The following is a 22,039-nucleotide window of genomic DNA, read 5'->3' on the forward strand; positions in this document are numbered from 1 at the left end:
CATGAAAAAGGAGAAATCCAATCTCTGACTCAGCTGTGCCACAAGTAACGTGACTTGTGATCACAACTTTACAACTGCAGTTCCTCCTCAGAAGATGATTCTACCCGTTACCTTAATTTTAAGGCCCCCAAGCACCCTCTTTTTAAACCAAACTATTTCTTCCTCCTCGTACACTTTACCTAAGAAACCTTATCTGAGAAGTTTTTCCTGAAGACCATCTCCTACTCCTTAAAGAACACATCTGTGTGTATGCCAGCACTGTTAGAGTGGGTGGTACCTGTTCGCATATCAGGATTTTGCCTTGGTGGGGGTGGAGAGTGCATCCATTTATTTTATTAATATTCCATCCCTAGCCTCATCCCACAGTATTGACACTTGAACACTGAATCCACAGTGCAGCTAAATAGGAAACTTCCCCCTGGAATGTGAGGTCTGGCCCTGGCTTCCACCTACTTGTCTAGCTTTGTCTCCGCCACTCTCCTACCCCTACCCTAATGGGCCTCTTGAACTCCTTAAGGACAAAAACATTGTTCTGCTCGGTATTTCCAAGGCTAACTGCACTGCTGGGCACGCCATAAGTGCCAAACAATGGGTGCTAAATTGTACTAGATTTTTTTCTCCTTTCTCCTGGCAAGTCACCTGGCCAGGAATACCCTTACCCATGCCTCCCTAGCTGTCCCCACCCACTTTGCCATCATAATCACTTCCATTCAGTGATGGAGCTTCTTTACCTATTTCTACCACCTGTGAGAATTTCAGAGACAAATTTCCTCCTGAAGATCAGATAACAGATTTTACACTCTCTTCCTGCTTCCCTTCAGAAGTGGAGGGGTGGGGAAGGCAGGGAGATAGACAGCTAATGAATGAGTGACTCCTGACAGCCCTTAACTGATGGTGCCACCCTGAACACACTGTGCCACCTCGCTGGCCTCTTTGGGAAGAATCCCAGAAGCTGAGGGCTGAATATGAGGATTAGGAATTGACGGACTTGTTTACTGAGAGCAGAGCGTCCAGGACTGGACTCACTCTCAGACACAGCAGCATTCATGTACCCACTCCTCTCCAGATGGGAAGGATTGCTATTTACTGACACCCAGAGGGCTCACACATCTGCTTAGCCTCCTGCTCCAGAGCCCAGCACAAAGTACAGGTACATACGAAGACGGTCACTCAAGCACCCACTGACAGACTACAGATGCATGCACACACCTGGAGGGTCTCGAGGCCCACAAATTCACACACCTACAAGGTGCTCACATGGGCACACACACACACAGGATCCAGAGGCACGCACACAACCTAAAGGGCGATCCCAGGATCCATGGGCACATTACACACCAAAAAGTCATTCACGCCCTCCCTAGGGATTCATGTACATACGTAGAGGGCGCTCCCAGGGCTCAAGCGCACACATGCACCTAGGTTTTCGCACCAGCACACACCCAGAGGACGCAGACGCACGCCTAGGGGGCGCTCCCAGGGCCCACGCGCACACGCACGCACACACACCCCCCGCCCTGCCTCCCGCCCGCGTCCACCTCCGCCTCCGCCTTCTCGAGGCCGAAGCGCGCCTGTCGCCCTTCCAGGGCCGTGCGGGGCGATCCTGCAGCCTCCAGGCGGCGATCCAGGGCTGCTCGAGGCCTGAGCGGGAGCCCGGAGGCGCGGCCGGCATGGAGGCGCTGCTGCTGAGCGTGGGGTTGCTGCTGGGCGCCTACGTGCTAGTCTATTACAACCTGGTGAAGGGGCCGCCGTGCCGCGGCATCGCCAGCCTGCGGGGCCGCACGGCCGTGGTCACGGGTGAGTGCCGGCTGGCGGGCATGGGGCGGGGAGGCCGGGACGGCGGGGGCGGTGGCCCGCGGGCTCAGCTCGGCTCCCGCCCGCCCTCCGCAGGCGCCAACAGCGGCATCGGGAAGATGACGGCGCTGGAGCTGGCGCGCCGGGGAGCGCGCGTGGTTCTAGCCTGCCGGAGCCGGGAGCGCGGGGAGGCGGCCGCCTTCGACCTCCGCCAGGTGAGGGAGGGCGGGGCCAGGCGGGACCGTGAACAGAGGACAGTCACACCTGGGACACAGGGGTGAGCAGAGCAGCTCGGGGCAGGTTTGGAGGAAACGCAGCCCCTGAAAGGAGAGTGCGGCTCGGTTCGCCAAGTGCAGAAGAGGGGGTGCACAGGTCTTCTGGTCACACAGCAAAAGGGCATCAGACCTGAAGGAATTAATTGCAATTCTAAGACATTTAAGGACCGGTAGAAGTTACATTAATGAAAGAGTCAGAAAGGGAACAGCAGAGGGAACAGCATATGCAAAGGCCCTGAGGCAAATTAATTGGTCTGATTTAAGAAACCGATTAAAAGGTTTAATGAGGCTGGAGCACAGAGTATGAGGAAAAGAGGCAAAATGAAGGGGCTGAACACTCTGAGCCAGGGCCAGGTTCTGAGGGCCCTTACAGACCCTACTGAGATCAGATTTTATAGAATGGGCAGTAGAGATCCAGTGAAGGGTCCTACATAGTGTCTGGACTGTCAGAATAGCCTTTTGGAATGAACCTCTTGGTGGCTGTGTGGCGTCTGGTTTGGAGGGGGTAAGAGTGGGTTGGAGGACACCAGTGAGAAGTCTGTTGTAGATTTTAGGGTAAACAATAATGGGCAGAGGGTATGATGATAATAATAATAATAATAATAGCAAGTGCCTATGCACGAGTGCGTGCCAGGCACTGTTCTAAAGATCTTACATATATTAACTCATTTAATCCTCACAATAACTCTGAGATAGGTACTATTATTATTATTCCCACTTTACAGAGAACTAAGGCTCAGAAAGATTAAGCATCTTGCCCAAGGTCTCACTCTAGTAATAGGCAAAGTCAAGATTTGCATCCAGTGTCCACACACTTATCCACTACATTCTAACGCCTAGGGGCAGATCTTAGTAGTAGTAGGAGTTGAACTCTCAGAATTTGGTGCCTGGGGAGAGGGAAGAAGAGAAGGGTGCATATGACAGCCCAGCCCTTGCCACTCCACAGGAGAGTGGGAACAATGAGGTCATCTTCATGGCCTTGGACTTGGCCAGTCTGGCCTCCGTGAGGGCCTTTGCCACTGCCTTCCTGAGCTCTGAGCCACGGCTGGACATCCTCATCCACAATGCCGGTGAGGGGCAGCAGGCCCTGCAGGGGGGCGGCGGGTGGCCAGGGGGCAGCCGACCCCTCCAGCCAGGCTTTGCCAGGGGACATGTGGGAAGGATGCCCCCTACCACCATCTCACATGGGGGACACCGAGGCCTCCAGGAATCCCTCTGGAGCAGTTGCTCACACCTAGCCCCTGCCCCAGGGATCAGTTCCTGTGGCCGAACCTGGGAGCCCTTTAACCTGCTGTTGCGAGTGAACCACATCGGCCCCTTCCTGCTGACACACCTGCTGCTGCCCCGGCTGAAGACATGCGCCCCCAGCCGCGTGGTGGTGGTATCCTCAGCCGCCCACCGTCGAGGCCGCCTCGACTTCACACGCCTGGACCGCCCAGTGGTGGGCTGGCGGCAGGAGCTGCGGGCATATGCCGACAGTAAGCTGGCCAACGTATTGTTTGCCAGGGAGCTCGCCACTCAGCTTGAGGGCACTGGCGTCACCTGCTATGCAGCCCACCCAGGTGAGACTTGGCTCTCTGGCTGCTCTGCTTTGTTTTGATTCCCCCTCTCCCATCCTTGCCCCCATCCCATGCTCCCCCAACCTCTCATTGAGCCACAGAATCTCAGAGTAGAAAGAAAGTCTGGTCCAAGGAGAGAACTGTTCCTTGCTGATCTTGAAGCTAGGCTCTCTTTGTCTGGGTTTTTCCTCTCACACCACAAACTTGGATGCTGACTGCTAGGTAGGGTATGGCAATGAATAAGGCCTAGGTTCTCACGCCAAGGAGCCATCCACATGACTGAACTGACTATAACATGATGATAATGATGATGTTAGCCAATAATTATTCATTCAGGGAGCATTTACTGAGTACCTACTATGTTCCAGGCATTAATCTCAATGCAGGGGATGTAGCAGTGAGCAAAACAAAGACCTTATCCTTGTAGAGTTTACATTCTACTTTAGAGAAGGGGGAGACAGCTAATAAATAAATATATACAGTGACAGGTGGTGATAAAGTGCTATGGGGAAAGATAAAACAGGGTAAGGGGACTAAGAAATGACAGGGTTGGCACAAGAAAAAGAAAAAAAGAAATGTCAGGGAGTGCTATTTTTATCTATGGCAGTCAAGGAAGATGTATCTGAAAAGGTGATATTTGAGTAGAAGCCTGAAGGAGATGAGAGAATGAGCCATGAGGCTTTCTGAGGAGAAGAGGTAAAGAACAGAGTAAATAGCAAGTGCAAAGGCCCTGAGGCAGAAGTGCCTGGTGTTCTTGAGAAAGAACAGGGAGCCTGGTATGGTTGGAACAGAGTAAGAGGGGAGAGAGTGGCAAGAGATGAGGAATAGAGGTGGGCTGGGTCATCCAGGGTCTGCGGGTCCACTGTAAGCATTTTGTCTTACAGTCTGAGTGATTTTACTGATGACTAAGACCCATCCCTGCCTTTAAGGAACAGGTTCCAGCATAACAAGATTTGCCCCACCCATATTACCATACTGCATATTAGATAATCATTGCTTAAGGCTCATTAATAACTATAATAGTGACAATAATAATTATAGTTAACCATTATTACACTCCATGTCTCTAATGTCCGAAACAGTGTCTGGTCTACTACAGGTGTTAATAAATGTTTGCTGATTAAACAAAGGAATAGGAAAAAAGATGAGCTAGTAGAAAAGGTGGAGAGAGACAGAATTGTTCCAGGCTGGGGACACAACATGAGCAAAATCTGGAAGATGAGGATATATAAGGAGTTTGGATGGAGAAGAGGAGCTTGCTGTTAGAAACGAGTGAGGTCACCTTGTCAGGGCCCTAAATACTACCTGGTAGATACTACCTCGGTTTCCCTGGAACTGGACTCTGTTCCCCACTCCCTTCTAGCCCTGTTCTTGCTGCTCTTACCCTGGGCCCTCACCCACTGTCCTCCCGGCTCCTTCCTTCCTTTCTTCCTGTCCACAGGGCCGGTGAACTCGGAGCTGTTCCTGCGCCACGTTCCTGGATGGCTATGCCCACTTTTGCGCCCAGTGGCTTGGCTGGTGCTGCGGGCACCACGAGGGGGTGCCCAGACACCCCTGTACTGCGCTCTGCAGGAGGGCATTGAGCCCCTCAGTGGGAGATACTTTGCCAACTGCCATGTGGAGGAGGTGCCCCCAGCTGCAAGAGACGACCGGGCAGCTCACCGGCTATGGGAGGCCAGCAAAAGGCTAGCTGGGCTTGGGCCTGGGGAGGGTGCCGAATCTGATGAAGATCCCCAGCCTGAGGACCCATCTTCTCCGAGCAGCCCCCACCCTGAGGAGCCCACGGCTTCTGAACTCTACCCCAGCCCTCAGAGTTCACCAGACTTGTCTAAGGTCATGTGCCGAATTCTGGTTAAAGCTGAACCTGAGCTCCAAACCTCCTAACCCCCAGGCCGGCAAGCTTTCCAGGACACTTGGTGGGCCTTGAAAACCTTAGCTGTGTTCCAGGCCACGCACTGGGCATTGAGAGGGTTGCAATTTTTACCTCCATGGTTACTTTCTGGGGCTTCAAGCTACATCCTGGACAGCTCGTTTCCTGATGGAAGGAAATAAAGGGTGATGATTTCTTCCTGAGAGTGACAGTAACCCCAGATTGAGAGGTGGGGCATAGTGTGCCAGATGCGGCTTCTCAGGAATTTGAATTTCGTATTTTCCAGGCCCTACCCTCAGGAATGCTGATCAGCCCTGGATGAGGGCCTGGGAATTTGTAATCTGATGCACTGCCAACATTGAGAATTACTCAACTGGGCCCTTTTCGACCGTGTAGCTAGGTAGTTACATTATCCCCTTTTTCCAGAGGCGGGATTAGGCAGCCAGGTAAGGGACTCGCCCAAGGTCTCCCAGCTAGTAAGAGCAGGGGCTGAAATTGGAGCCCCGGCGGGCTGACTCCAGGGCCGGCCGCTGTAAGGTGGGTGCTGGGAGGTGAGAAAGGGCAGGGCGGTTGTTATCGAGGCGCCCGGCGGGAGTGGAGGGACGCCTTTGAGGGCTGGGCCCCGCGATGGCGACCCGGTGTCATAAAGCGTGTTGACCGCCGCGGCTTGAGCTCTGGCTGCTTCCCTCGACACGCCGGCCCCGCCTTCCGCCGCCACACTTCCGGCGGGGCCGCGGCCGCGGAGGGACGCGGGCGGGCGGCCGCTGGGGGTGGCGGGATAGGCTGGGCGCGGCCGGCGGTGCGGGCGGGCGCGGAGTGGGCCGGCTGCTGCTGTCCAGGTCTTTGCGGCCCCCGAGGGCCCTCCGTCCCGCCGGCGCCATGGGCAATTGCCACACGGTGGGGCCCAACGAGGCGCTGGTGGTTTCAGGTGAGGGGGCAGCGAGGGAGGTGGGTCTGGGACGCCCAGGGCCTGGAGGGTGTTTGGGGCGGGGGCTGTGCCTGGGAGGGCGGGGGCCGGGCTGGGGAGCGAACGGGGAGGGGCCAGGCCGGGGAAGGGCTCCGGGGGTGGGGCCTGAGCCTACGGCGCTCCGGGCCGCACCTGAGACCCCTTCCAGGAGGGACCCCCCCAATACTCCCATTTGCCGTGCTCTGCGCCCTACGGCACGGGCCAGGGTCTCCCGCGACCTCCCCCGCCCTGCGTGTTTAACCGTCTTTATTCCCTCCTTTCTCTGCTTCCTCCCCTTGGCAGGGTCTCCCCTGTGGCCTAGGGGATCCCGAACTGAAACCTTGGGGTTCAGGGAACAGTCTGGCCGGATGCCAGCGCCTGGGCCGGGGGTTGGGTCGCAGGTGCACGTCTGGGGAGGGGCCCTGGACATGAATCCTTGGGCTCTGGGCACAGACCCGTTAATTCCCAGCAGGCTGGGTTTGCTGGCGTTAACTGGCACTGCCCGCCGCAGGGACGCGAGTGCGGCCTCTACAGAAACCTGGCTCTGTGTTGCTCTGGTTGCAAAATGCTGCAGACTCCAGAATTTCTGTGAGCTTAGGTGGGGCTGGGGGACTGCAGTATTGGGGAGGGGAGAGATATCTTGCCTTAAGGCTGCTCTTTAAATTGTATATTTGGGTATCTTGGGAAGTGGCAGAAGCCTTTCAAGCCACCAATTCGTGCAGCCCCTGGCGCGGGTGCTGGAGAGAGGCTGTGTTTCCTGACAGCTTGGAGGCCTGTAGCTGCAGGAATCCCTCATATCTTCCCACTGTCAGTGTGGCTTCTCCGCCTGTGCAGAATTGTTAGGGCCGGCTGCAGAATGAACAGGAGAGGGTGGACTGGGCCAGGACTTGTAGCTGCCCACCTTTGAGAGGTGTGATGAATCCATTGGGAACTTTCACCCCAGAACATGGCCTCTGTCTCAGTTTGGATCTCAAAATCCATCTCTCCCCTGGGACAGGAAATCCCCAGTCTCCCTAACTAGCACCTTACTCCAGTGGGGGAATTAAGATCCTTCACTTCCCTAGGAATACCCTGGCGGTCCAATGGTTAGGACTCCATGCTTCCACTGCAGGGGGCCCAAGTTCGATCCCTGGTTGGGGAACTAAGATCCTTCACTTCCCTGAAAACCAGAAAAGATAGCCTTGGGGTCACCAGGGAGACCCCCAGAGAGCACTGAGGCCAAACCTGCTCCTCTATAAGAACTGGGCCAGTCTCCCAGCCACCACTCCTAAAGAAGGTTTTTAGAAACCTGAATCTGCATCGCACTTGGTTTTTCTTGTGGGATTTCTCTCTAGAAACCTAGACTCTGGGCTGAGGAGACAAAAGCTCCAGTCCCGTCTTTGTGGAGATCCTTGAGACTGAGGGGCAAAAGGAACCCCTGAGATGGGCTGCTCTGTGCCTTCTGGTTGCCAGGAACCTGGTCCTCTGGCCAGAGGCCAAGGCAGTGCTAGCTTCGAAGCTGTTTTAGGGGTGCGGAGAGGAGGCCGCGCTGAGAATTAAGAGAACTGGAGTCAAGGGAGGGTGGAAGAGAAGAGAGAGAGAGAGAGAATGCCCAGCATAATATTACCTTGGGATTTGAGATGATCCAGCTGAGCTGTGGCTCTCTCTAGCACGTGGACTCCCAGCCCTGCGCCGCACCCCCCCCCCACCGCCCCGTTACTTGGGCCTGCATCTAAGTCCAGGGGCATCTCACACAGCCTACTTTCAGAAGGAGGATGTTGATATATTTCATGATCATCTTTTCCACTTGAAAAGTCTGGAGGTTCTTCTTCTTGTGTAACCCCCCTCCTTCATTCTGTAATGTAAAATTTTTTCCTCTGTTTCTGCTTTTGGGAGTTTAAAAGGGAATCCAAATACCATACACCTTCCTCTCTTCTCTACAGTAGGTCAGAAGTTCTTAACCTGGAGTTTGTGGATAGAATTTAGAGGTCTTTGCATTTGGATGAGGGGAGAATAGTACATTTTTATTCACACTAACCTAAACTGATATTTAGCGTTTCTTACGATTATTAATGTCAGCAACAATCCATGATAGTATTAGCAGATATTTTCCTACCATACTGCCTTTGTTGCAGGTACCGTAAAAACCATTCATGCTCATCACTACTTTGAAATTAAGCCAGTTATTAAATCTACCACTAGATCTTATCATTTAATGTATTACACAGAGCACATATTACTATATCACACATTTGGTTGTTTTAACATTTTGATAACTTTAATTTGTTTCTTCTGTATCTTATTTTATGCATTTATGAACATTTGGCCATTGCCAGACTACTAAGGGGGATTTCGACTCAAGAAATTCCCCTTGTATGGGAGTTCCCTGGTGGTCTACTGGTTAGGATTCGGCGCTTTCACTGCTATGGCCCGGGTTCAGTCCCTGGTCAGGGAACTGAAATCCCACAAGTCGCGCAGCACCGCCAAAAAAAAAAAAAATCCCGCTTGTAGAGTTGTAGGTGGTCTTCTTGACTAGTAGGAAGAAAAGGGTGGAAGAGGGGCAGGAAGGGAAAGAGAGGGTGGACTGGCGCCTGTGTTTGGGGAGGGCTAAGAGTAGGACGGAGGTCATCATGGGATATTTTGTGATTTTTCAGCTTGGTTGAGGACAGAGCAAAGGAAAGCAGACTGAGTTAGAAAAAGTGAGCTAACATTAGGAGAAACTTCCAGGTCTGGAGACAGTGAGAACTGGGGAGGTCAAGGAGGGGCCACCTAAGCGTCCTCTTTTGGGAGTGGTGCTCAATGTGACCAGGAAGCTGGGGGGAGGAAGATGCCTTCCACGGGAGGAGGCTGCTGGGGGCGGGACAGCCTGGCAGTCCCGGCTTCCTGTTGTTGCTACCCCTGGGAACCTGGCCATGTTGCCCTTGGCCGAGGCCCAGCTTGAGCTGTGGCAGCCTGCTCCCAAGGTCAGAGAATGAGTTAAAGGTAAAGAGTGGACACCCACCCTGGGCTCCCCCGCCCCCATCCCGCCCCGCACCACTATCACCACCCCTCCCACAGCACACTGGGAAGTCCCCGGGGGGACGAGGAACGAGGAAGTGATGACTACTCTAGAAGTTATCCCCCAACGTGAACCCCTAGGTCTGGCCTGGGTCACTGCAGGAGGCTACCACAGCAAGGAAGCTGTGCCCCAGCCCCGACCAGGCCAGAAGAAGTGGAACAAGCTGTGGTTTTGGACCCTCTTCCAGTTTCACTGGATCCCGAGATGGTTTGGGTTTCAAATTGACTGCTTGTCCTTAGAGGCTTCCCTTACCCCATCCCCAGGGCATAGAAGCCTGCAGCGGCTTACCTTGAGCAGCAGCCCTGAGGACACGTATCTCCAGAGACCTAAGACCTCTTCTTGCCCCTGTGCACGTTGCGGGGCTGCTCCTGGTCCCTGGGCCTCTGGCTCGGCTGCTTGCACCCTGTACATAGAGCAGACCAGGAAACAGGGTTGGCCGCTCAGTGGGCAGTGCCAAACACCGGCTCTCTGACTTGGCAGGCCCGCCGCTCTTGTGGGGTCCTTGTTCCTTTGCCTCCGCCTGTTTAAAACTTGTCTCTGGTTCGCGGTTCTCTCTATTGTCTCTGCTCGGTTGTCGGCCTGACCACCCACCCAAACCCAGGCTCTAGACCTGCACTGTCCGATATGGTAGCCACAAGCCACAGGTGGCCACTTAAATGTAAGTTAATTAAATTAAAATTCAGTTCCTTGGTTATACCAGCCACATTTCAAGTGCTCAGTAACAAATGTCCCTAGTAGGTGCTTTGTTGCACAGCACAGCTGGGGAGCATTTCTACTCTCGAAGGAAGTTATCTTGGACAAGACTACTCTAGAAGTTATCCCCCCACGTGAACCCCTAGGTCTGGCCTGGGTCACTGCAAGAGGCTGCTTCTACCCAGCCTCCCTGACCCAGGTATCTTCCTCCCGGTGCAAAGTGGTGTTTCTAAAATGCAAATATAACTGTTGCTCCTTAGCTTAAATGACTCCCCCATCACTCAGACACACACACACACACACACACCCCTCCTTGGCCTGATACCTAAGACACTCCATGATCTGCCTTCTGCCCCTCCACCCTGCCTTGTCCCCTCCCAAGGGGCCTGAGAGACACTGTAACCCAGCTATACAAAACTATGCCCTGACCTTTGACCATGGGAGGAACACACCCTAAGGCTTTCCTGAAAACCCGAGTTTGTGAACGAGGAAATGATGACACCCACTGGCTTTTTCCCCATCACGTTTCCTTTGAATTGTCTGTTTCTGAACATGTCTGCACTGCAAGTGAACAGCCCCTCTTGCTTTTACTGAGTTTTCTTGAACTTGAGTAATTTTGGCATAAGCAGGAGGGTTCGTGACAAGAATTTCAAGAATTGATTTTTCTCGTTTCCGTATAGAGAGCATGCCGTACGCGTCCACGGCATGAATCTGGGTCGTGGCCAGGTTCAACATGCTATTTAGTTGATACACAGTTTTTCCAGGAATCACTTCCTTTTTAGGCCTTTTCCCTTTCTCTTTTCCAGTTGGTACCATGAGTTGGCCTCTGTTTTGAGGCCTTGCCTTCCCCATCCACTCCCACAAGAAGAACGAATTCACTCTGAACCCCTGGGAGTAGAGAACCAGCCTCACTGTTGGACATGAGCAAGGCCCCAACCTTGGCTCAGAGTTTCTCTTCCATTAGCCTCCCACCCGCATTCCCTCTGTGACTGCAGTCACTCTGATAACAGGCGAATCGCATAGTACGACCATCATCTCAGGAAAAGGTCCCTCCTCCTAGTCTCACCTCTTTTAAGATAGGAATTTTATCTTCATCTCTGTTTCCCTAGCATGAAAAAATATTTGTTTGCTGAATGGATGGTTGAATCAAAGATGGAAGCTTTTCCATTCACTCCTGCCCACTGACCTCTCATCTGTTCTCTGAAAGCACTTACATTCTGAACTACTCATTGGCTACCCTCCTTTCTATGCAAATTGCCTGTCTACCAAACTAGATCCCAAGGCCCTTAAGGGCATACCTTCCATTTATTTGTAACCTCAGCACCTGGCACCCAGCAGTGGGAGTTGTCAAGTGTCAGAGCAGGTGAAGGCCCAGAGCTGCTGTTGCGGCATGGAGGGTAGACAGACCCAAGAACTGACTGACCAGCAGTGGTTTGCTTTGCTCTCCAGGGGGCTGTTGCGGTTCTGACTATAAACAGTATGTGTTTGGCGGCTGGGCCTGGGCCTGGTGGTGTATCTCCGACACTCAGAGGTAAGGGCCTGGGGGCCAGCAAACCGGGCATCCTGGTGGGCAAGGGAGAAAAGGGTTTCCATCCTTACCCCCTTCACCCCACAGGTCAGCTAGAGCATCTACCACTTGCCGCCTTCCACTCTGGGGGGGCGGGACCTCCTAAGAAGCAGATGAAATGGGTTACACAGGGATGCAGGAGGTCTGTCTGTGGGCACCTCCTCCTTGGTGGGTGTGCTCTTTTCCATTGAGGGCATCACTTCTGTCCCAGAGAATTCAAGCAGAATGCTAATGCCCTGATTCTAGCTCAGAGTTATTCACGAAGCCTTAATTACACACCTGTTTGGAGTGGGTCTAAGAAGGGAAGAAAGGTTGAAGAGACCCCTTACACATACCCTCACCTGTGCAGGCCCTGGGACAATGCAGGCGGGGGCTAAATGGCAGAGAATGGATATACAGTCTAAAGGGGCTCTGACAGCAGCGTGTTAAAGACAAGGGGTAGGGATCTAAGGAATTGGCTCTGGGGCCGGGCAAGATGGCTCTGGACCTCCTAAATCAGTCTGGAGAGACTTACTCGGGGAAGGGAGGTTTCAGCTCCCCAGAGGGCCCACCGTCAGGCTCTACCTGCTGGCTTTCCCAGAGCCTGCCGCAGGGCTGGACTTGGCCTGGGCCTCTCCTGCCCCCTTACTGCCCACCCAGGAGGAGATGAGGCCCGGCCACCTCTCCACCAGCACCCCTTCCTGACTACGGGAGATCAGGGGAGGGGCCCAGATTCTTCCAGGCCAGGACCCAGGCAACACAGGCAGCAGAGCTGCGAAAGTGTGGGCATGTTGGCAGGGGTGAGGGTCATCTGAAGGGGAAGCAGCGGAGATTCCAGTGAAATCCCCTTCCTGGATGCCATCCCCACCAGTCAGCAGAGAGATGCCCCGTGGCTACACTGAGCTGCTAGTGCTTGGGGCTCCAGGGAGTCTGAGGGTGTTGGCTAGTGTCAGGGGCATGGGAAGCATGTCACCACTTTTAAACTTCACTGATTTCTCACTAACCCCCTCCACTGTTCCATCTCTCCCCACACTTGGCCCTGCCTAAGTTGAGGGATCCTGGGGGACTCTTCTGGCCCAAGGCCAAAAGTGTCAGAGAGTAATCGGTACTGGTCCCAGCTTCCTCTCAGGCGGATCCTAAGCACTCCTGAGGGGGCCAGTTGGCCTGTCAGAAGCCATGAGGTGCCCTCCCCAGAGACACTGTCACCCCACCCCACCCGCCATGCAGTCCTGGGACAACAGAGCATCTTGTCAAGACACCTCGACGTACAGCCATGCCGAGAGAGTTTGCCATTTGCCCAGAGACCTGTCCTGCCCGGGCATCCACTGCTGGGGCAACACCCAGGAGCCCTTTCTCCACATCCGTGGTCCCCCCTCCCTCTTCTTGCTCCAGGGAGCAGACCCCAAGACAGGAGGGCCAAGCTCCTCTGACAGCAGGCTTGGAAGTGAGGGGTGGGGGCCCTTGTCCTCATCCTAGGAAACTGATCTCCCACACCCAGGCTCAGCATCCTCCCTCTGGTCCCACTTGCTGGGTGGTCTGAGCCTGCAGCCCCTCCCCTTCCTGGGCCCTGTTTGGGGCAGCCCCTTCCCCAGCCCCTAGCCTGCTTGGGGGACATCTCCACAAGCTGGGGCCTTTATTTCCCTAGGCTGGCAGGAGCCTCTCGGGTCAGAGTAGAGGTTTCTAGCCCAGCCTCCCTTTTGAGATACTTTCCACAGCCATCCTACATGTCACCCCCCTTGGTGTCAGCCATTCTTCTCCAGACTCAGGGAAGTCCCTCCTGCTGCACTTTGCTGCCACGTCCTATCCTATCCTGAGGCCCTGATGTGGGCCGCTCTCTCTCCCTTGCCCGAGTGATTCCTCCACCTCTGGCATCTGAGCTGCAGCCTCCCTCCTTCGCTCCCTTCCTCCCTCCCTCCTCCCTCTTTCCTGTCTCCCTCTCTCCTCCTTCCCCAAAAGAGAGCTTGGTGGGTTCCTGTCTGAGCTGGGTCTAGAGTCCTCTCAGACCCAAAGGTGCTATTTTTAGGGGCTTGAGTGAAGGCAGCCTTTGCACATCTGCGTGGCTGGAGCCCCCGGGCTGGCACTGCGAGGGTAGAGTTGGGGGGCCCGCATTGCCTACTGCTCCCTGCCCCCTGAGTCTGCCTGCTTCTGCTCCTTCACCTCAGCCTCTCCCCTCCCTTCCTCTGGTCTAAGGCAACCTTCCATTGCTGTCCACAGCCTGGCCTCCGCCTGGACCAGCACCCTGAACACACTCTCACACACGCTGCCCTAGGAAGGCCCAGCTAGGGTGGGCCAGGTAGCTTTGAAGCGCTTGGTTTTCTTTGCCATGACTCTGTGCCTGTGCCCAGCTCTGGAAATTCCGAAGTGAATGACTCCGTTGTCTCCCAGTTGTCCCTGTGAATATCCTGGCAGGGGCACACTTTCTCCCCCAGCCTTCCTTGACACTCCCTTCCCCCCAGATCAGAAAATCCAAAAATCTGAGGGGGGGCTTTTCTGGCCCTAAATTGCCTTCTTAGTGATGTGAAGCACAGGCCTTGAGGGTTTGTGCCCCGGGCAGGATTCAGTATTTTCTGTGGCTCATTGATCCCCCGAGTGGCCTCCCCCCCACAATTCTGGAAACACAGGTTAGCCTGTGTCCGGAGGGTGGAGCTGAGGCTGTCTGCCAGATTGTGCCAGGAATCTCCTGGGAAAGTGAGGTGGTGGGTAACCCAGGTGCCCTACGCACAGGCCTCCCAACCTCAGGTCACGGGCCCAGGGCATCGGCAGCCTTTTCCTCCAGCCCGGCAGCTCCTCACTGGAAGGGTATGGGGGCTAGAGAAGAGACCCAGAGGCCTCAGGCCAGCAAGGGGGTGTCTCTGTCCCCCTACGGCCCTAGGCTGAGCTGGCAGCGGGGGGAGCTGAAGTGCTAAGAGCAGCCCCGCCCCACCCCCCAGGCGTCAGGCTTTGGGTGCTTGTCTGGTAACCACTGTGTGTGTTTGCTGTGTCCCCTCCTACCCCTTCCTGTCCCTGCCTCTCCCCACCCCCTGGCTGCTCCTCAGACTGTCTCTGGAGGTTATGACCATCCTGTGTCGCTGTGAGAATATTGAGACGTCGGAGGGGGTCCCGCTATTCGTAACAGGGGTTGCACAGGTAATAACCCACCTGCTTCCCTCCTCTGTGTCTAACCTTCTCTCTTCCTGCCCTGCGGGGCCTGGCAGGCAGGAGCCGGATGGACTCCACTCCTGAGAGTGTGCCTCTCTCCCCTCTGCTCCCACCTCTGCTGCGCTGGGTGGCAGGATGGATCCCTATAGATCCCCAACTCCCTTGCCCTCGCTCACTGGGGCTGCTAGCGGGGAAAGGGCGAGGGCTTCTGGAAGCTCTGCCCAAGTCTGCCAGTGGGGGTCCTTGGATGACAAGCCTAAATTGGGAGTAAGTTGAGGCAGGAGACGCAGGCCCTTTCGTGACAGAGCTGGGCTGTCTGGTCGGGGAGGGTTCCGTCCTAACGACTCCTACAGAAGTCCTAGTCCTCTAGGCACCACGGAGCCCCGTGCCAGCCCCTCCTCCAGGCTGACACCTCAGTGTCAAGCCCTAGTCCTCCTCCCTGCAAGGCCAGAAGATGGGTCCCATGGGGAGTTCTGTTCACCCCGCCCCTTGACGCCCTCCAATTTCCTGCCCCTAATTTGTGTCGAGAGACCTTTGAGCAGATCTCTTGTCACCAGACTTCAGCTTCCCCATCCGTGAAATGGGGAGAATTATGCCCTCTCTGTGCCTTGTAGGAATATTGGAAAGGCGAGTAGAACAATATGAGGGCGCTTTGGGATTTTCAGGAAAGAAGTGCTAGAGGAACCCCATCTGTATCATGAACATGACCTCACTTGGAAAAGCAAGTGACCTGCTGTCTCACTCCTCACTGCCACGCAGCCGTAGCTATGAAGCCCTTTCTTGAGCAAGGGCGTTTAGCAAGTCCAAGTGCTTCCTTCATGACCTGCAAGTCCCCATCCTCATTGCTTCATTCACCAGCTCCCTGCTGAGCACCGTGTCAGCTCCAGGCACTGAGGAGGCAGTGATGAACATCAGAAAGCCCCTGGCTCCTCAGAGCCTGCATGCTGGCAGGTCCCCAGGCTGGAAGAGACCTACCTGTCACCTTACCCATCCCCTTCCCTCTCATGAAATTGTCTTTCAGCTTCTCAGGCAAAACCCCTGCACCACCACACCCTTCCTCACCCATCGTGTTATCCCTAATGGGGAAGGGGACTGTCCCCATCGCACCCACCCCTTGTAGCCACAGGAGGGCAGGCTTCAGGGCAGAGGCCTGAGAAGAAGCTCAGAGCACCTTGTGTGGAATGAGTGGGGTCCAGGCCTCTCTCGACCCGCTTCTAGAGCAGCCTCATCTCCCTCCAAACCCACGTTCTACTTGAAACAGCTGCAAATGCCCAGGTCCCTTTTTAGCTGGGTGCTGTGGACCCTTGAGGACTCAGGTTGTCTGGGCAGAACAACTCTTTGTAAGATTAGTGCTCCTTGGCCAGGAAGCTCTAGTGTGACCCCAGCCCTTTCCCCCACTGGCCCACCTGGCCCCAACCCCAGAAGGTGGGCTTCAAGTCCTAGCCTGTTGCCAGGTAGAGGGACCAGGCAGGGCTTCCCTCGCAGGGGACAGACTCTCAGCGTGCCAGGCTGCAAGGCAGAGCTTTCTCAGCAGCCTCCTGGGGCATCCCAGGGTGTGAGCAGACCCAGGGAGCAGGTGAGGGCCCCTCCCTGGGGGATGTTCAGATGGCATCCCTGGACGGCCCGCACAGCACGGCCTAGAGGACCAGCATTTACGTGCTATCCCAGGACACACACACAACTACACCTAGACTCTGCCCACCCCGCCTCCCCCAGCCCAGACTACCCACAACCCATTCTCCTCTGCTTCCCTTTCCCACTCTTCCAGCCAGGCTGACCTGAGCAGAGGACACGTGTGCACGTGGGTAGCACACTCCACTCCTTCCCGTGAGCCATCTGCACCCCACCCCCCGCCTGCTTTCCCACCCGTCTCCTCACATGCTCCCAGCTCTGACCCCTCGGAGAGTCCTCCCCCGCAGCAGGACCCCTGGCCCGTCCCAGCCGGAGCAGTGAGGTGTCGCACTCTTTCCCCACACCCCAGGCCCTGGGCCCCCAGACCCATGCCCCTGTTTTGCGTTTCTTGGCAGGATTTCCCTAGAGATTATGACGTTGCAGCCCCGCTGCGAGGACGTAGAGACGGCCGAGGGGGTAGCTTTAACTGTGACGGGTGTCGCCCAGGTATAGTAACTCAGCAGCCCCGCGCATGTCCGTTGAGCTGCCTCGTCCCCATGCTGGGGTTTGGGGGGAGGAGGAGAGGACGGCAGCCAGGGGCAGTCTCTCTCCAGCGCCCCTGCCCCTGCCCCCCCTGCCAAGAGAGTGTCGTCGCCACTGGAACACGCTCGGCCTCTTGGCCGCCCAGCAGGACTAACAGACACCCCTTCTTTCCCCAGCGGGCCCGCGGAGGACAGAACCAGTGCTGAGAACTCGTGTCTCACTAACCCCACCCCGTTCTTTGCAGGTGTCAGAAATGCCAAGCCCCAGAATCCAAGCCTTCCCTGTTCCCTGGGTAGGGGGCTGCAGGGTGGGGACCAGAGGGCGAGGCCACGTGAGGCAGGGGAGCTCTGGAGTCAGAGGCTGCGTTATCTTCCCAGCTCGGTGCCTGGCCAAGGGGCTTCCTGCTCTCCAGAAGTCCACATAGGGCAGGTTCAACCATGTTCTAGGCCTCTGGTGAGGGGGTTGTCGGCTTAGTGCCTTGGGAAAGAAAGGCAGGAGGATGCCCACCCTCGGTGGCGGACCCCGGACCTGTCTCCTGCCCTGTTCCGCCTCTCTTTCCTAGTCTGTCTGTCTGTCTGTCTGTGCCCCTATTGCTCATTCTCCTTTTTGCAGAGACCTGCAGGCTGAGGGGCAGAGAGCGGACTGCAGGGGTAGTGGGGAGCCCCAGATGCCCAGGAGCGAGGCCGTGGCAGGGCCTGGGGCTGCCAGTGAAGATGCAGTTCCTCGTGTCTTCTCCCCACTGGAGGCCTCAGGCAGACTCCACCCCCTCCCAGCCCCTAGGCCTCCAGGTCCTGAGAAGGAGGGGAGGGGTACCATCACCATCCTCCTGGGTCTGGGGCCTCCGTCTGCCTCCCTCCAGCCTGGCTCAGGCGCCTCTGTGACCACCGGCAGGTGAAGATCATGACCGAGAAGGAGCTCCTGGCCGTGGCCTGCGAGCAGTTCCTGGGCAAGAGTGTGCAGGACATCAAGAACGTCGTCCTGCAGACCCTGGAGGGGCACCTGCGCTCCATCCTCGGTGAGGCCCTGCCCAGCCCAGGGACCCCTCTGCTGCCTTCAAGGAGCCTCACAGTGTCCCCAAGCCATGGCCAGGGAGGGGACAGGGCGGGCAGGGGGTTCTGTCAGTCCCACTGAGAGGCTTCTAGCTGAAAAGCTGATACGTTTTCTGTCAAGTATTTCCTTTCAAAACATGAGGTGACTTGAGTGAAGAGGAGGGCATTGAAGTAGGGGGTGAGCGGCTGCCAGTCTGGTCAGGCACCTGGTGCTGCTTGGGACACTTTTCCTCGTCCTGCCTGGACCCTGCAGGAGGAGGCTCAGAGTTAGACGCTGTTAAGAAGAAACCGAGGAAGACCCAGCTCTGACCGCGTGACCCCTGCATACACTCAGACCTCCACCTGCCTGCCTCCTCCCTTTCCCAGCTGGCTGGGCCCCTGGGGAGCCAGCCCGTGATCCTTCTGCCCTCAGGGACCCTGACAGTGGAGCAGATTTATCAGGACCGGGACCAGTTTGCCAAGCTGGTGCGGGAGGTGGCAGCCCCAGACGTCGGCCGCATGGGCATCGAGATCCTCAGCTTCACCATCAAGGTGCAGTGTGATGGGAAGGCTGTGGCCTCTGCGTGCATCCGGGAGTGGGGAGCTTGGCCAGAGGGGAACCTTTATGCCTCTGACTGTTCCCAGGGATGACTCCCCCTTTCCTCCCCAGGACGTGTATGACAAAGTGGACTATCTGAGCTCCCTGGGCAAGACGCAGACCGCTGTGGTACAGAGAGATGCCGACATCGGAGTGGCCGAGGCTGAGAGGGATGCAGGCATCCGGGTATGTGGGCTTTCCTTCCCAGCCCCAGGGACAGGGAGCTCAGGGGTGGTGGGACCACAGTTGCTCAGGGGACCCTAAGCACCTGCCCCTCCTGCTCCCAGGAAGCCGAGTGCAAGAAGGAGATGCTGGACGTGAAGTTCATGGCAGACACCAAGATCGCCGACTCCAAGCGAGCATTCGAGCTGCAAAAGTCCGCCTTCAGTGAGGAGGTCAACATCAAGGTGAGAAGCCGTAGGGCATCCCGGGTTGGGGCTCAGGGCCCAGGACTTGGCAGCCAGCCTCTGACATGCTGACCACACTCCCGCCACAGACGGCTGAGGCCCAGCTGGCTTACGAGCTACAAGGGGCCCGTGAGCAGCAGAAGATCCGGCAGGAAGAGATTGAGATTGAGGTTGTGCAGCGCAAGAAGCAGATTGCAGTGGAGGCGCAGGAGATCCTGCGCACAGACAAGGAGCTCGTTGCCACAGTGCGCTGCCCCGCCGAGGCCGAGGCCCACCGCATACAGCAGATCGCCGAGGGCGAGAAGTAGGTGCCACTGGTGCCCGGGCTGGGGGATTAGTCCAGCTCCTCTGCCACCCACGCACTCCCTCCACTCCTGACCGAGCTTGGGGGGCCCCTTCTCCCCCACCGTGAAGTAGGGGTGACCCGCCTCCCCCGTGGGATTGTTGTTAGGAAGACTGAATTAGATGTAGGAGGTTTAAGGGCCTGGTATGGTGCCTGGCACAGAGGGCACCTCTGCTTGGTCCCCTCTCTCATTTGCGTCTGGGAGCCAGTGCCCTCTCCTTGGCCAGAGCCAGAAGGCCAGGGCACCCCCCTCTCATGGGTCCCCCACCCCTGACACCTGCCAAAGCAGAGGCTCGGGGTTTGTTAGCCCCCAGGCAAGGCTGGAGGGGCCCCTGGCACTTCCCACTGATCCTGCCCACCTGGGCTCCCCCAGGGTGAAGCAGGTCCTCTTGGCACAGGCAGAGGCTGAGAAGATCCGCAGAATCGGGGAAGCGGAGGCAGCAGTCATCGAGGCGATGGGCAAGGCAGAGGCTGAGCGGATGAAACTCAAGGCTGAGGCCTACCAGAAATATGGGGACGCAGCCAAGATGGCCTTGGTGCTGGAGGCCCTGCCCCAGGTGAGGCTCCCACCCCAGGCTGGGACTGGCTGGGCAAGTGCTGGACTTCTCTGGGCCTTGTCAGCAACACAGCAACAGGCTGGCTGGGAGGGTTAAACTGGGGAGTACTCAGCAGTGGGGAGAGAACCCCACAACAGGCATAGGCTCATCCCTAACCCACTGGACCATCTGACCATGAATTGCAAATGAAGGCCACCCAGGCTGCACTGGGATTGGGTGAGGTAGAGACGGGAGGGAGAGATGCTGGACAGGGCAGGTGGATGGAGTCTGAGTACCAACCAGCTCTCCTCCCACCCCGCCTCCTAGATTGCTGCCAAAATCTCCGCCCCCCTGACCAAAGTCGATGAGATTGTGATCCTCAGTGGGGACAACAGCAAGGTGACCTCAGAAGTGAACCGACTGCTGGCCGAGCTGCCTGCCTCTGTGCATGCCCTCACGGGCGTGGACCTGTCTAAGGTGGGTGTCTAGCCATCTGCGGTGGGTTGCTGGGCAGCCCAGTGGACTGGCCCAGGCGGAGCGGTCGGTTGGGGGCCCCGGAGCCAAGGCCTCATGCCATCTCCCATCCTTGCAGATACCACTGATCAAGAAGGCCACCGGTGCACAGGTGTGAGGTCCCGAAGGCTCACACCGTTCAGCAGCCAGCGACCCCTCTTCAGCACCCGTTTTAGTACCACAGGGACAACGGGAACGTTACTGACTCTGGTGCCTTAGTCTGTAGGGACCAGGAGTGCTGCGTGTTCAGGCCTCTGGCTGTCTTCCCTTCTCCCCTGTCTCTGTCTGTCTCCGTCCTCTTCTCCTCTACCCCACACCCTCATTTTCACTGCCACATTTGTCTGGTTTGTCTCTTCCGACTTTATCTCCCTGTACGTTTCTTCCTTTGTCTGTTTGTCTTTTTCTCTCCCCTCTCCTCCCATCCTCTACACACATCATGTAGTTTAAGCTGAAGATGTTTAGTATAATCACTGTCTGTCTGTTGGGGGGTGGCCCTGCTGCTCCTCAGAATCCTGGTGCCTTGAAGTTTTCTGTGCATCTGTCCATTCCCCCTGTGGCCCCAGCCAGAGCTTCAGCATGGGTGCAGGGATTCTGGGTAGGACGGCCACCCTGCCCTCTCCTGGCCTGGTCCCTGCCCCCAGGAAGCCCCCAGCCTCGCCCACTCTGGCCCTTCTCGGCCCAGGTTATCTGTGGCTGCAGGCCCAGGGCCAGCGCCATTCACTAACCCCCTGCCCAGCCCCAGGCCTGCTCTCATACCTTACCTCTTTCTCCCCCGCCCAGGGGCACGGAGGGAAGGCCTCCTGTGTAGAGCAGCTCCCTCAGTTTACTACTGCCTTAGGAGGCCCCTGCTTGTGCTCAGGGAAGTCCCCTTCATGGACATGTCCCTACTAGGTGGAGTGGGGCTTGGTCCCAACTCTGCTAAGCCCTCTGGGATCAGGATCTAGCGCTTCTGGAGACTAGAAAGTGTAGAGACCCTCTTCCTACTAGGGCTGTACTGTCCTGGGTGTCGGGCTGGGCCCTTCCAGTGGGCAAAGCTATGCCACCCTATACAGAATCCAGTGCTGTAGACTGGCCAGACTCCACACCCCTTGTGCCAGCTTTCTTCCTGGCCAGAGTGATTGGGTTCCAGCCATGGGGAAGCAGCCCAGTCCTCTGTGTCCTTGCTCCAGTGGAGGCAGAAGAGCCCAGGACCCAAGCATCCTGGCAGGGGTGCTGTGGGTGTCCTGTGGTCCCAGTCCCTACCCCTTGCCCTGCCCCAGCCTGTGTAGCTGTTCCTGCATGTGGATGCTGCATGTGTGGTCTGGGGCTTGGATGCTGCACTGCCCCGCTGCCTGTCCCTTCTGGTAAAATAAAGATCTGGTTATGCCCACACCCTGTATTGTGGCTTTTGTGAGGGGAGAGACTGGGAAGCAAGAACCAACCAGGTCCCCCACCCCTACACCCCTTCAGCCTGAAAGCTGCACTTTGCCTGTTCTTCCCCACCCTAGCCACCGGGGGGCATCAGCACCCTGGCCATGCCCCCTTAGCATCCTAGAGCAGGGCCGCCATCGCCCAGGTGCTGAAGCCAGACCTGAGGCCAGGGAGACCTGGCTCCACTGCAGA

At 56.6% G+C, this 22,039-nt stretch overlaps 2 protein-coding genes across 7 annotated transcripts; both read left to right on the top strand.

Annotated features, from left to right (window-relative positions):
* Positions 1–1,569: 1,569 nt before the first annotated feature.
* DHRS13 (dehydrogenase/reductase 13) lies at positions 1,570–5,696 on the top strand. Its single transcript, XM_061176710.1, has 5 exons — positions 1,570–1,797; positions 1,891–2,009; positions 3,016–3,139; positions 3,320–3,631; positions 5,070–5,696. The coding sequence occupies exons 1-5, from the start codon at positions 1,671–1,673 to the stop codon at positions 5,510–5,512; spliced, it is 1,125 nt and encodes a 374-aa protein (XP_061032693.1). The 5' UTR covers positions 1,570–1,670; the 3' UTR covers positions 5,513–5,696.
* A 316-nt stretch (positions 5,697–6,012) lies between these two features.
* FLOT2 (flotillin 2) lies at positions 6,013–21,806 on the top strand. Of its 6 annotated transcripts, XM_061176704.1 has the most exons (13): positions 6,240–6,426; positions 11,624–11,705; positions 14,756–14,846; positions 16,886–16,976; positions 17,625–17,800; positions 17,904–18,027; positions 18,474–18,592; positions 18,711–18,824; positions 18,926–19,045; positions 19,135–19,349; positions 19,762–19,945; positions 20,252–20,401; positions 20,517–21,806. In XM_061176704.1, exons 1-13 carry the CDS (start codon positions 6,378–6,380, stop codon positions 20,553–20,555), a joined length of 1,554 nt encoding a protein of 517 aa, XP_061032687.1. In that variant the 5' UTR covers positions 6,240–6,377; the 3' UTR covers positions 20,556–21,806. The 6 variants fall into 6 exon arrangements, with proteins under 6 accessions (XP_061032692.1, XP_061032690.1, XP_061032687.1 ...); XM_061176707.1 differs by lacking the exons at positions 6,240–6,426; positions 14,756–14,846; positions 17,625–17,800 and adding an exon at positions 6,017–6,035; XM_061176706.1 differs by lacking the exons at positions 16,886–16,976; positions 17,625–17,800 and having other exon boundaries at positions 6,243–6,426.
* The last annotated feature ends 233 nt before the right edge of the window (positions 21,807–22,039 follow it).

The sequence above is a fragment of the Eubalaena glacialis genome, chromosome 19 (assembly GCF_028564815.1).
Source record: "Eubalaena glacialis isolate mEubGla1 chromosome 19, mEubGla1.1.hap2.+ XY, whole genome shotgun sequence".
NCBI classification, from domain to species: Eukaryota; Metazoa; Chordata; class Mammalia; order Artiodactyla; family Balaenidae; genus Eubalaena; species Eubalaena glacialis.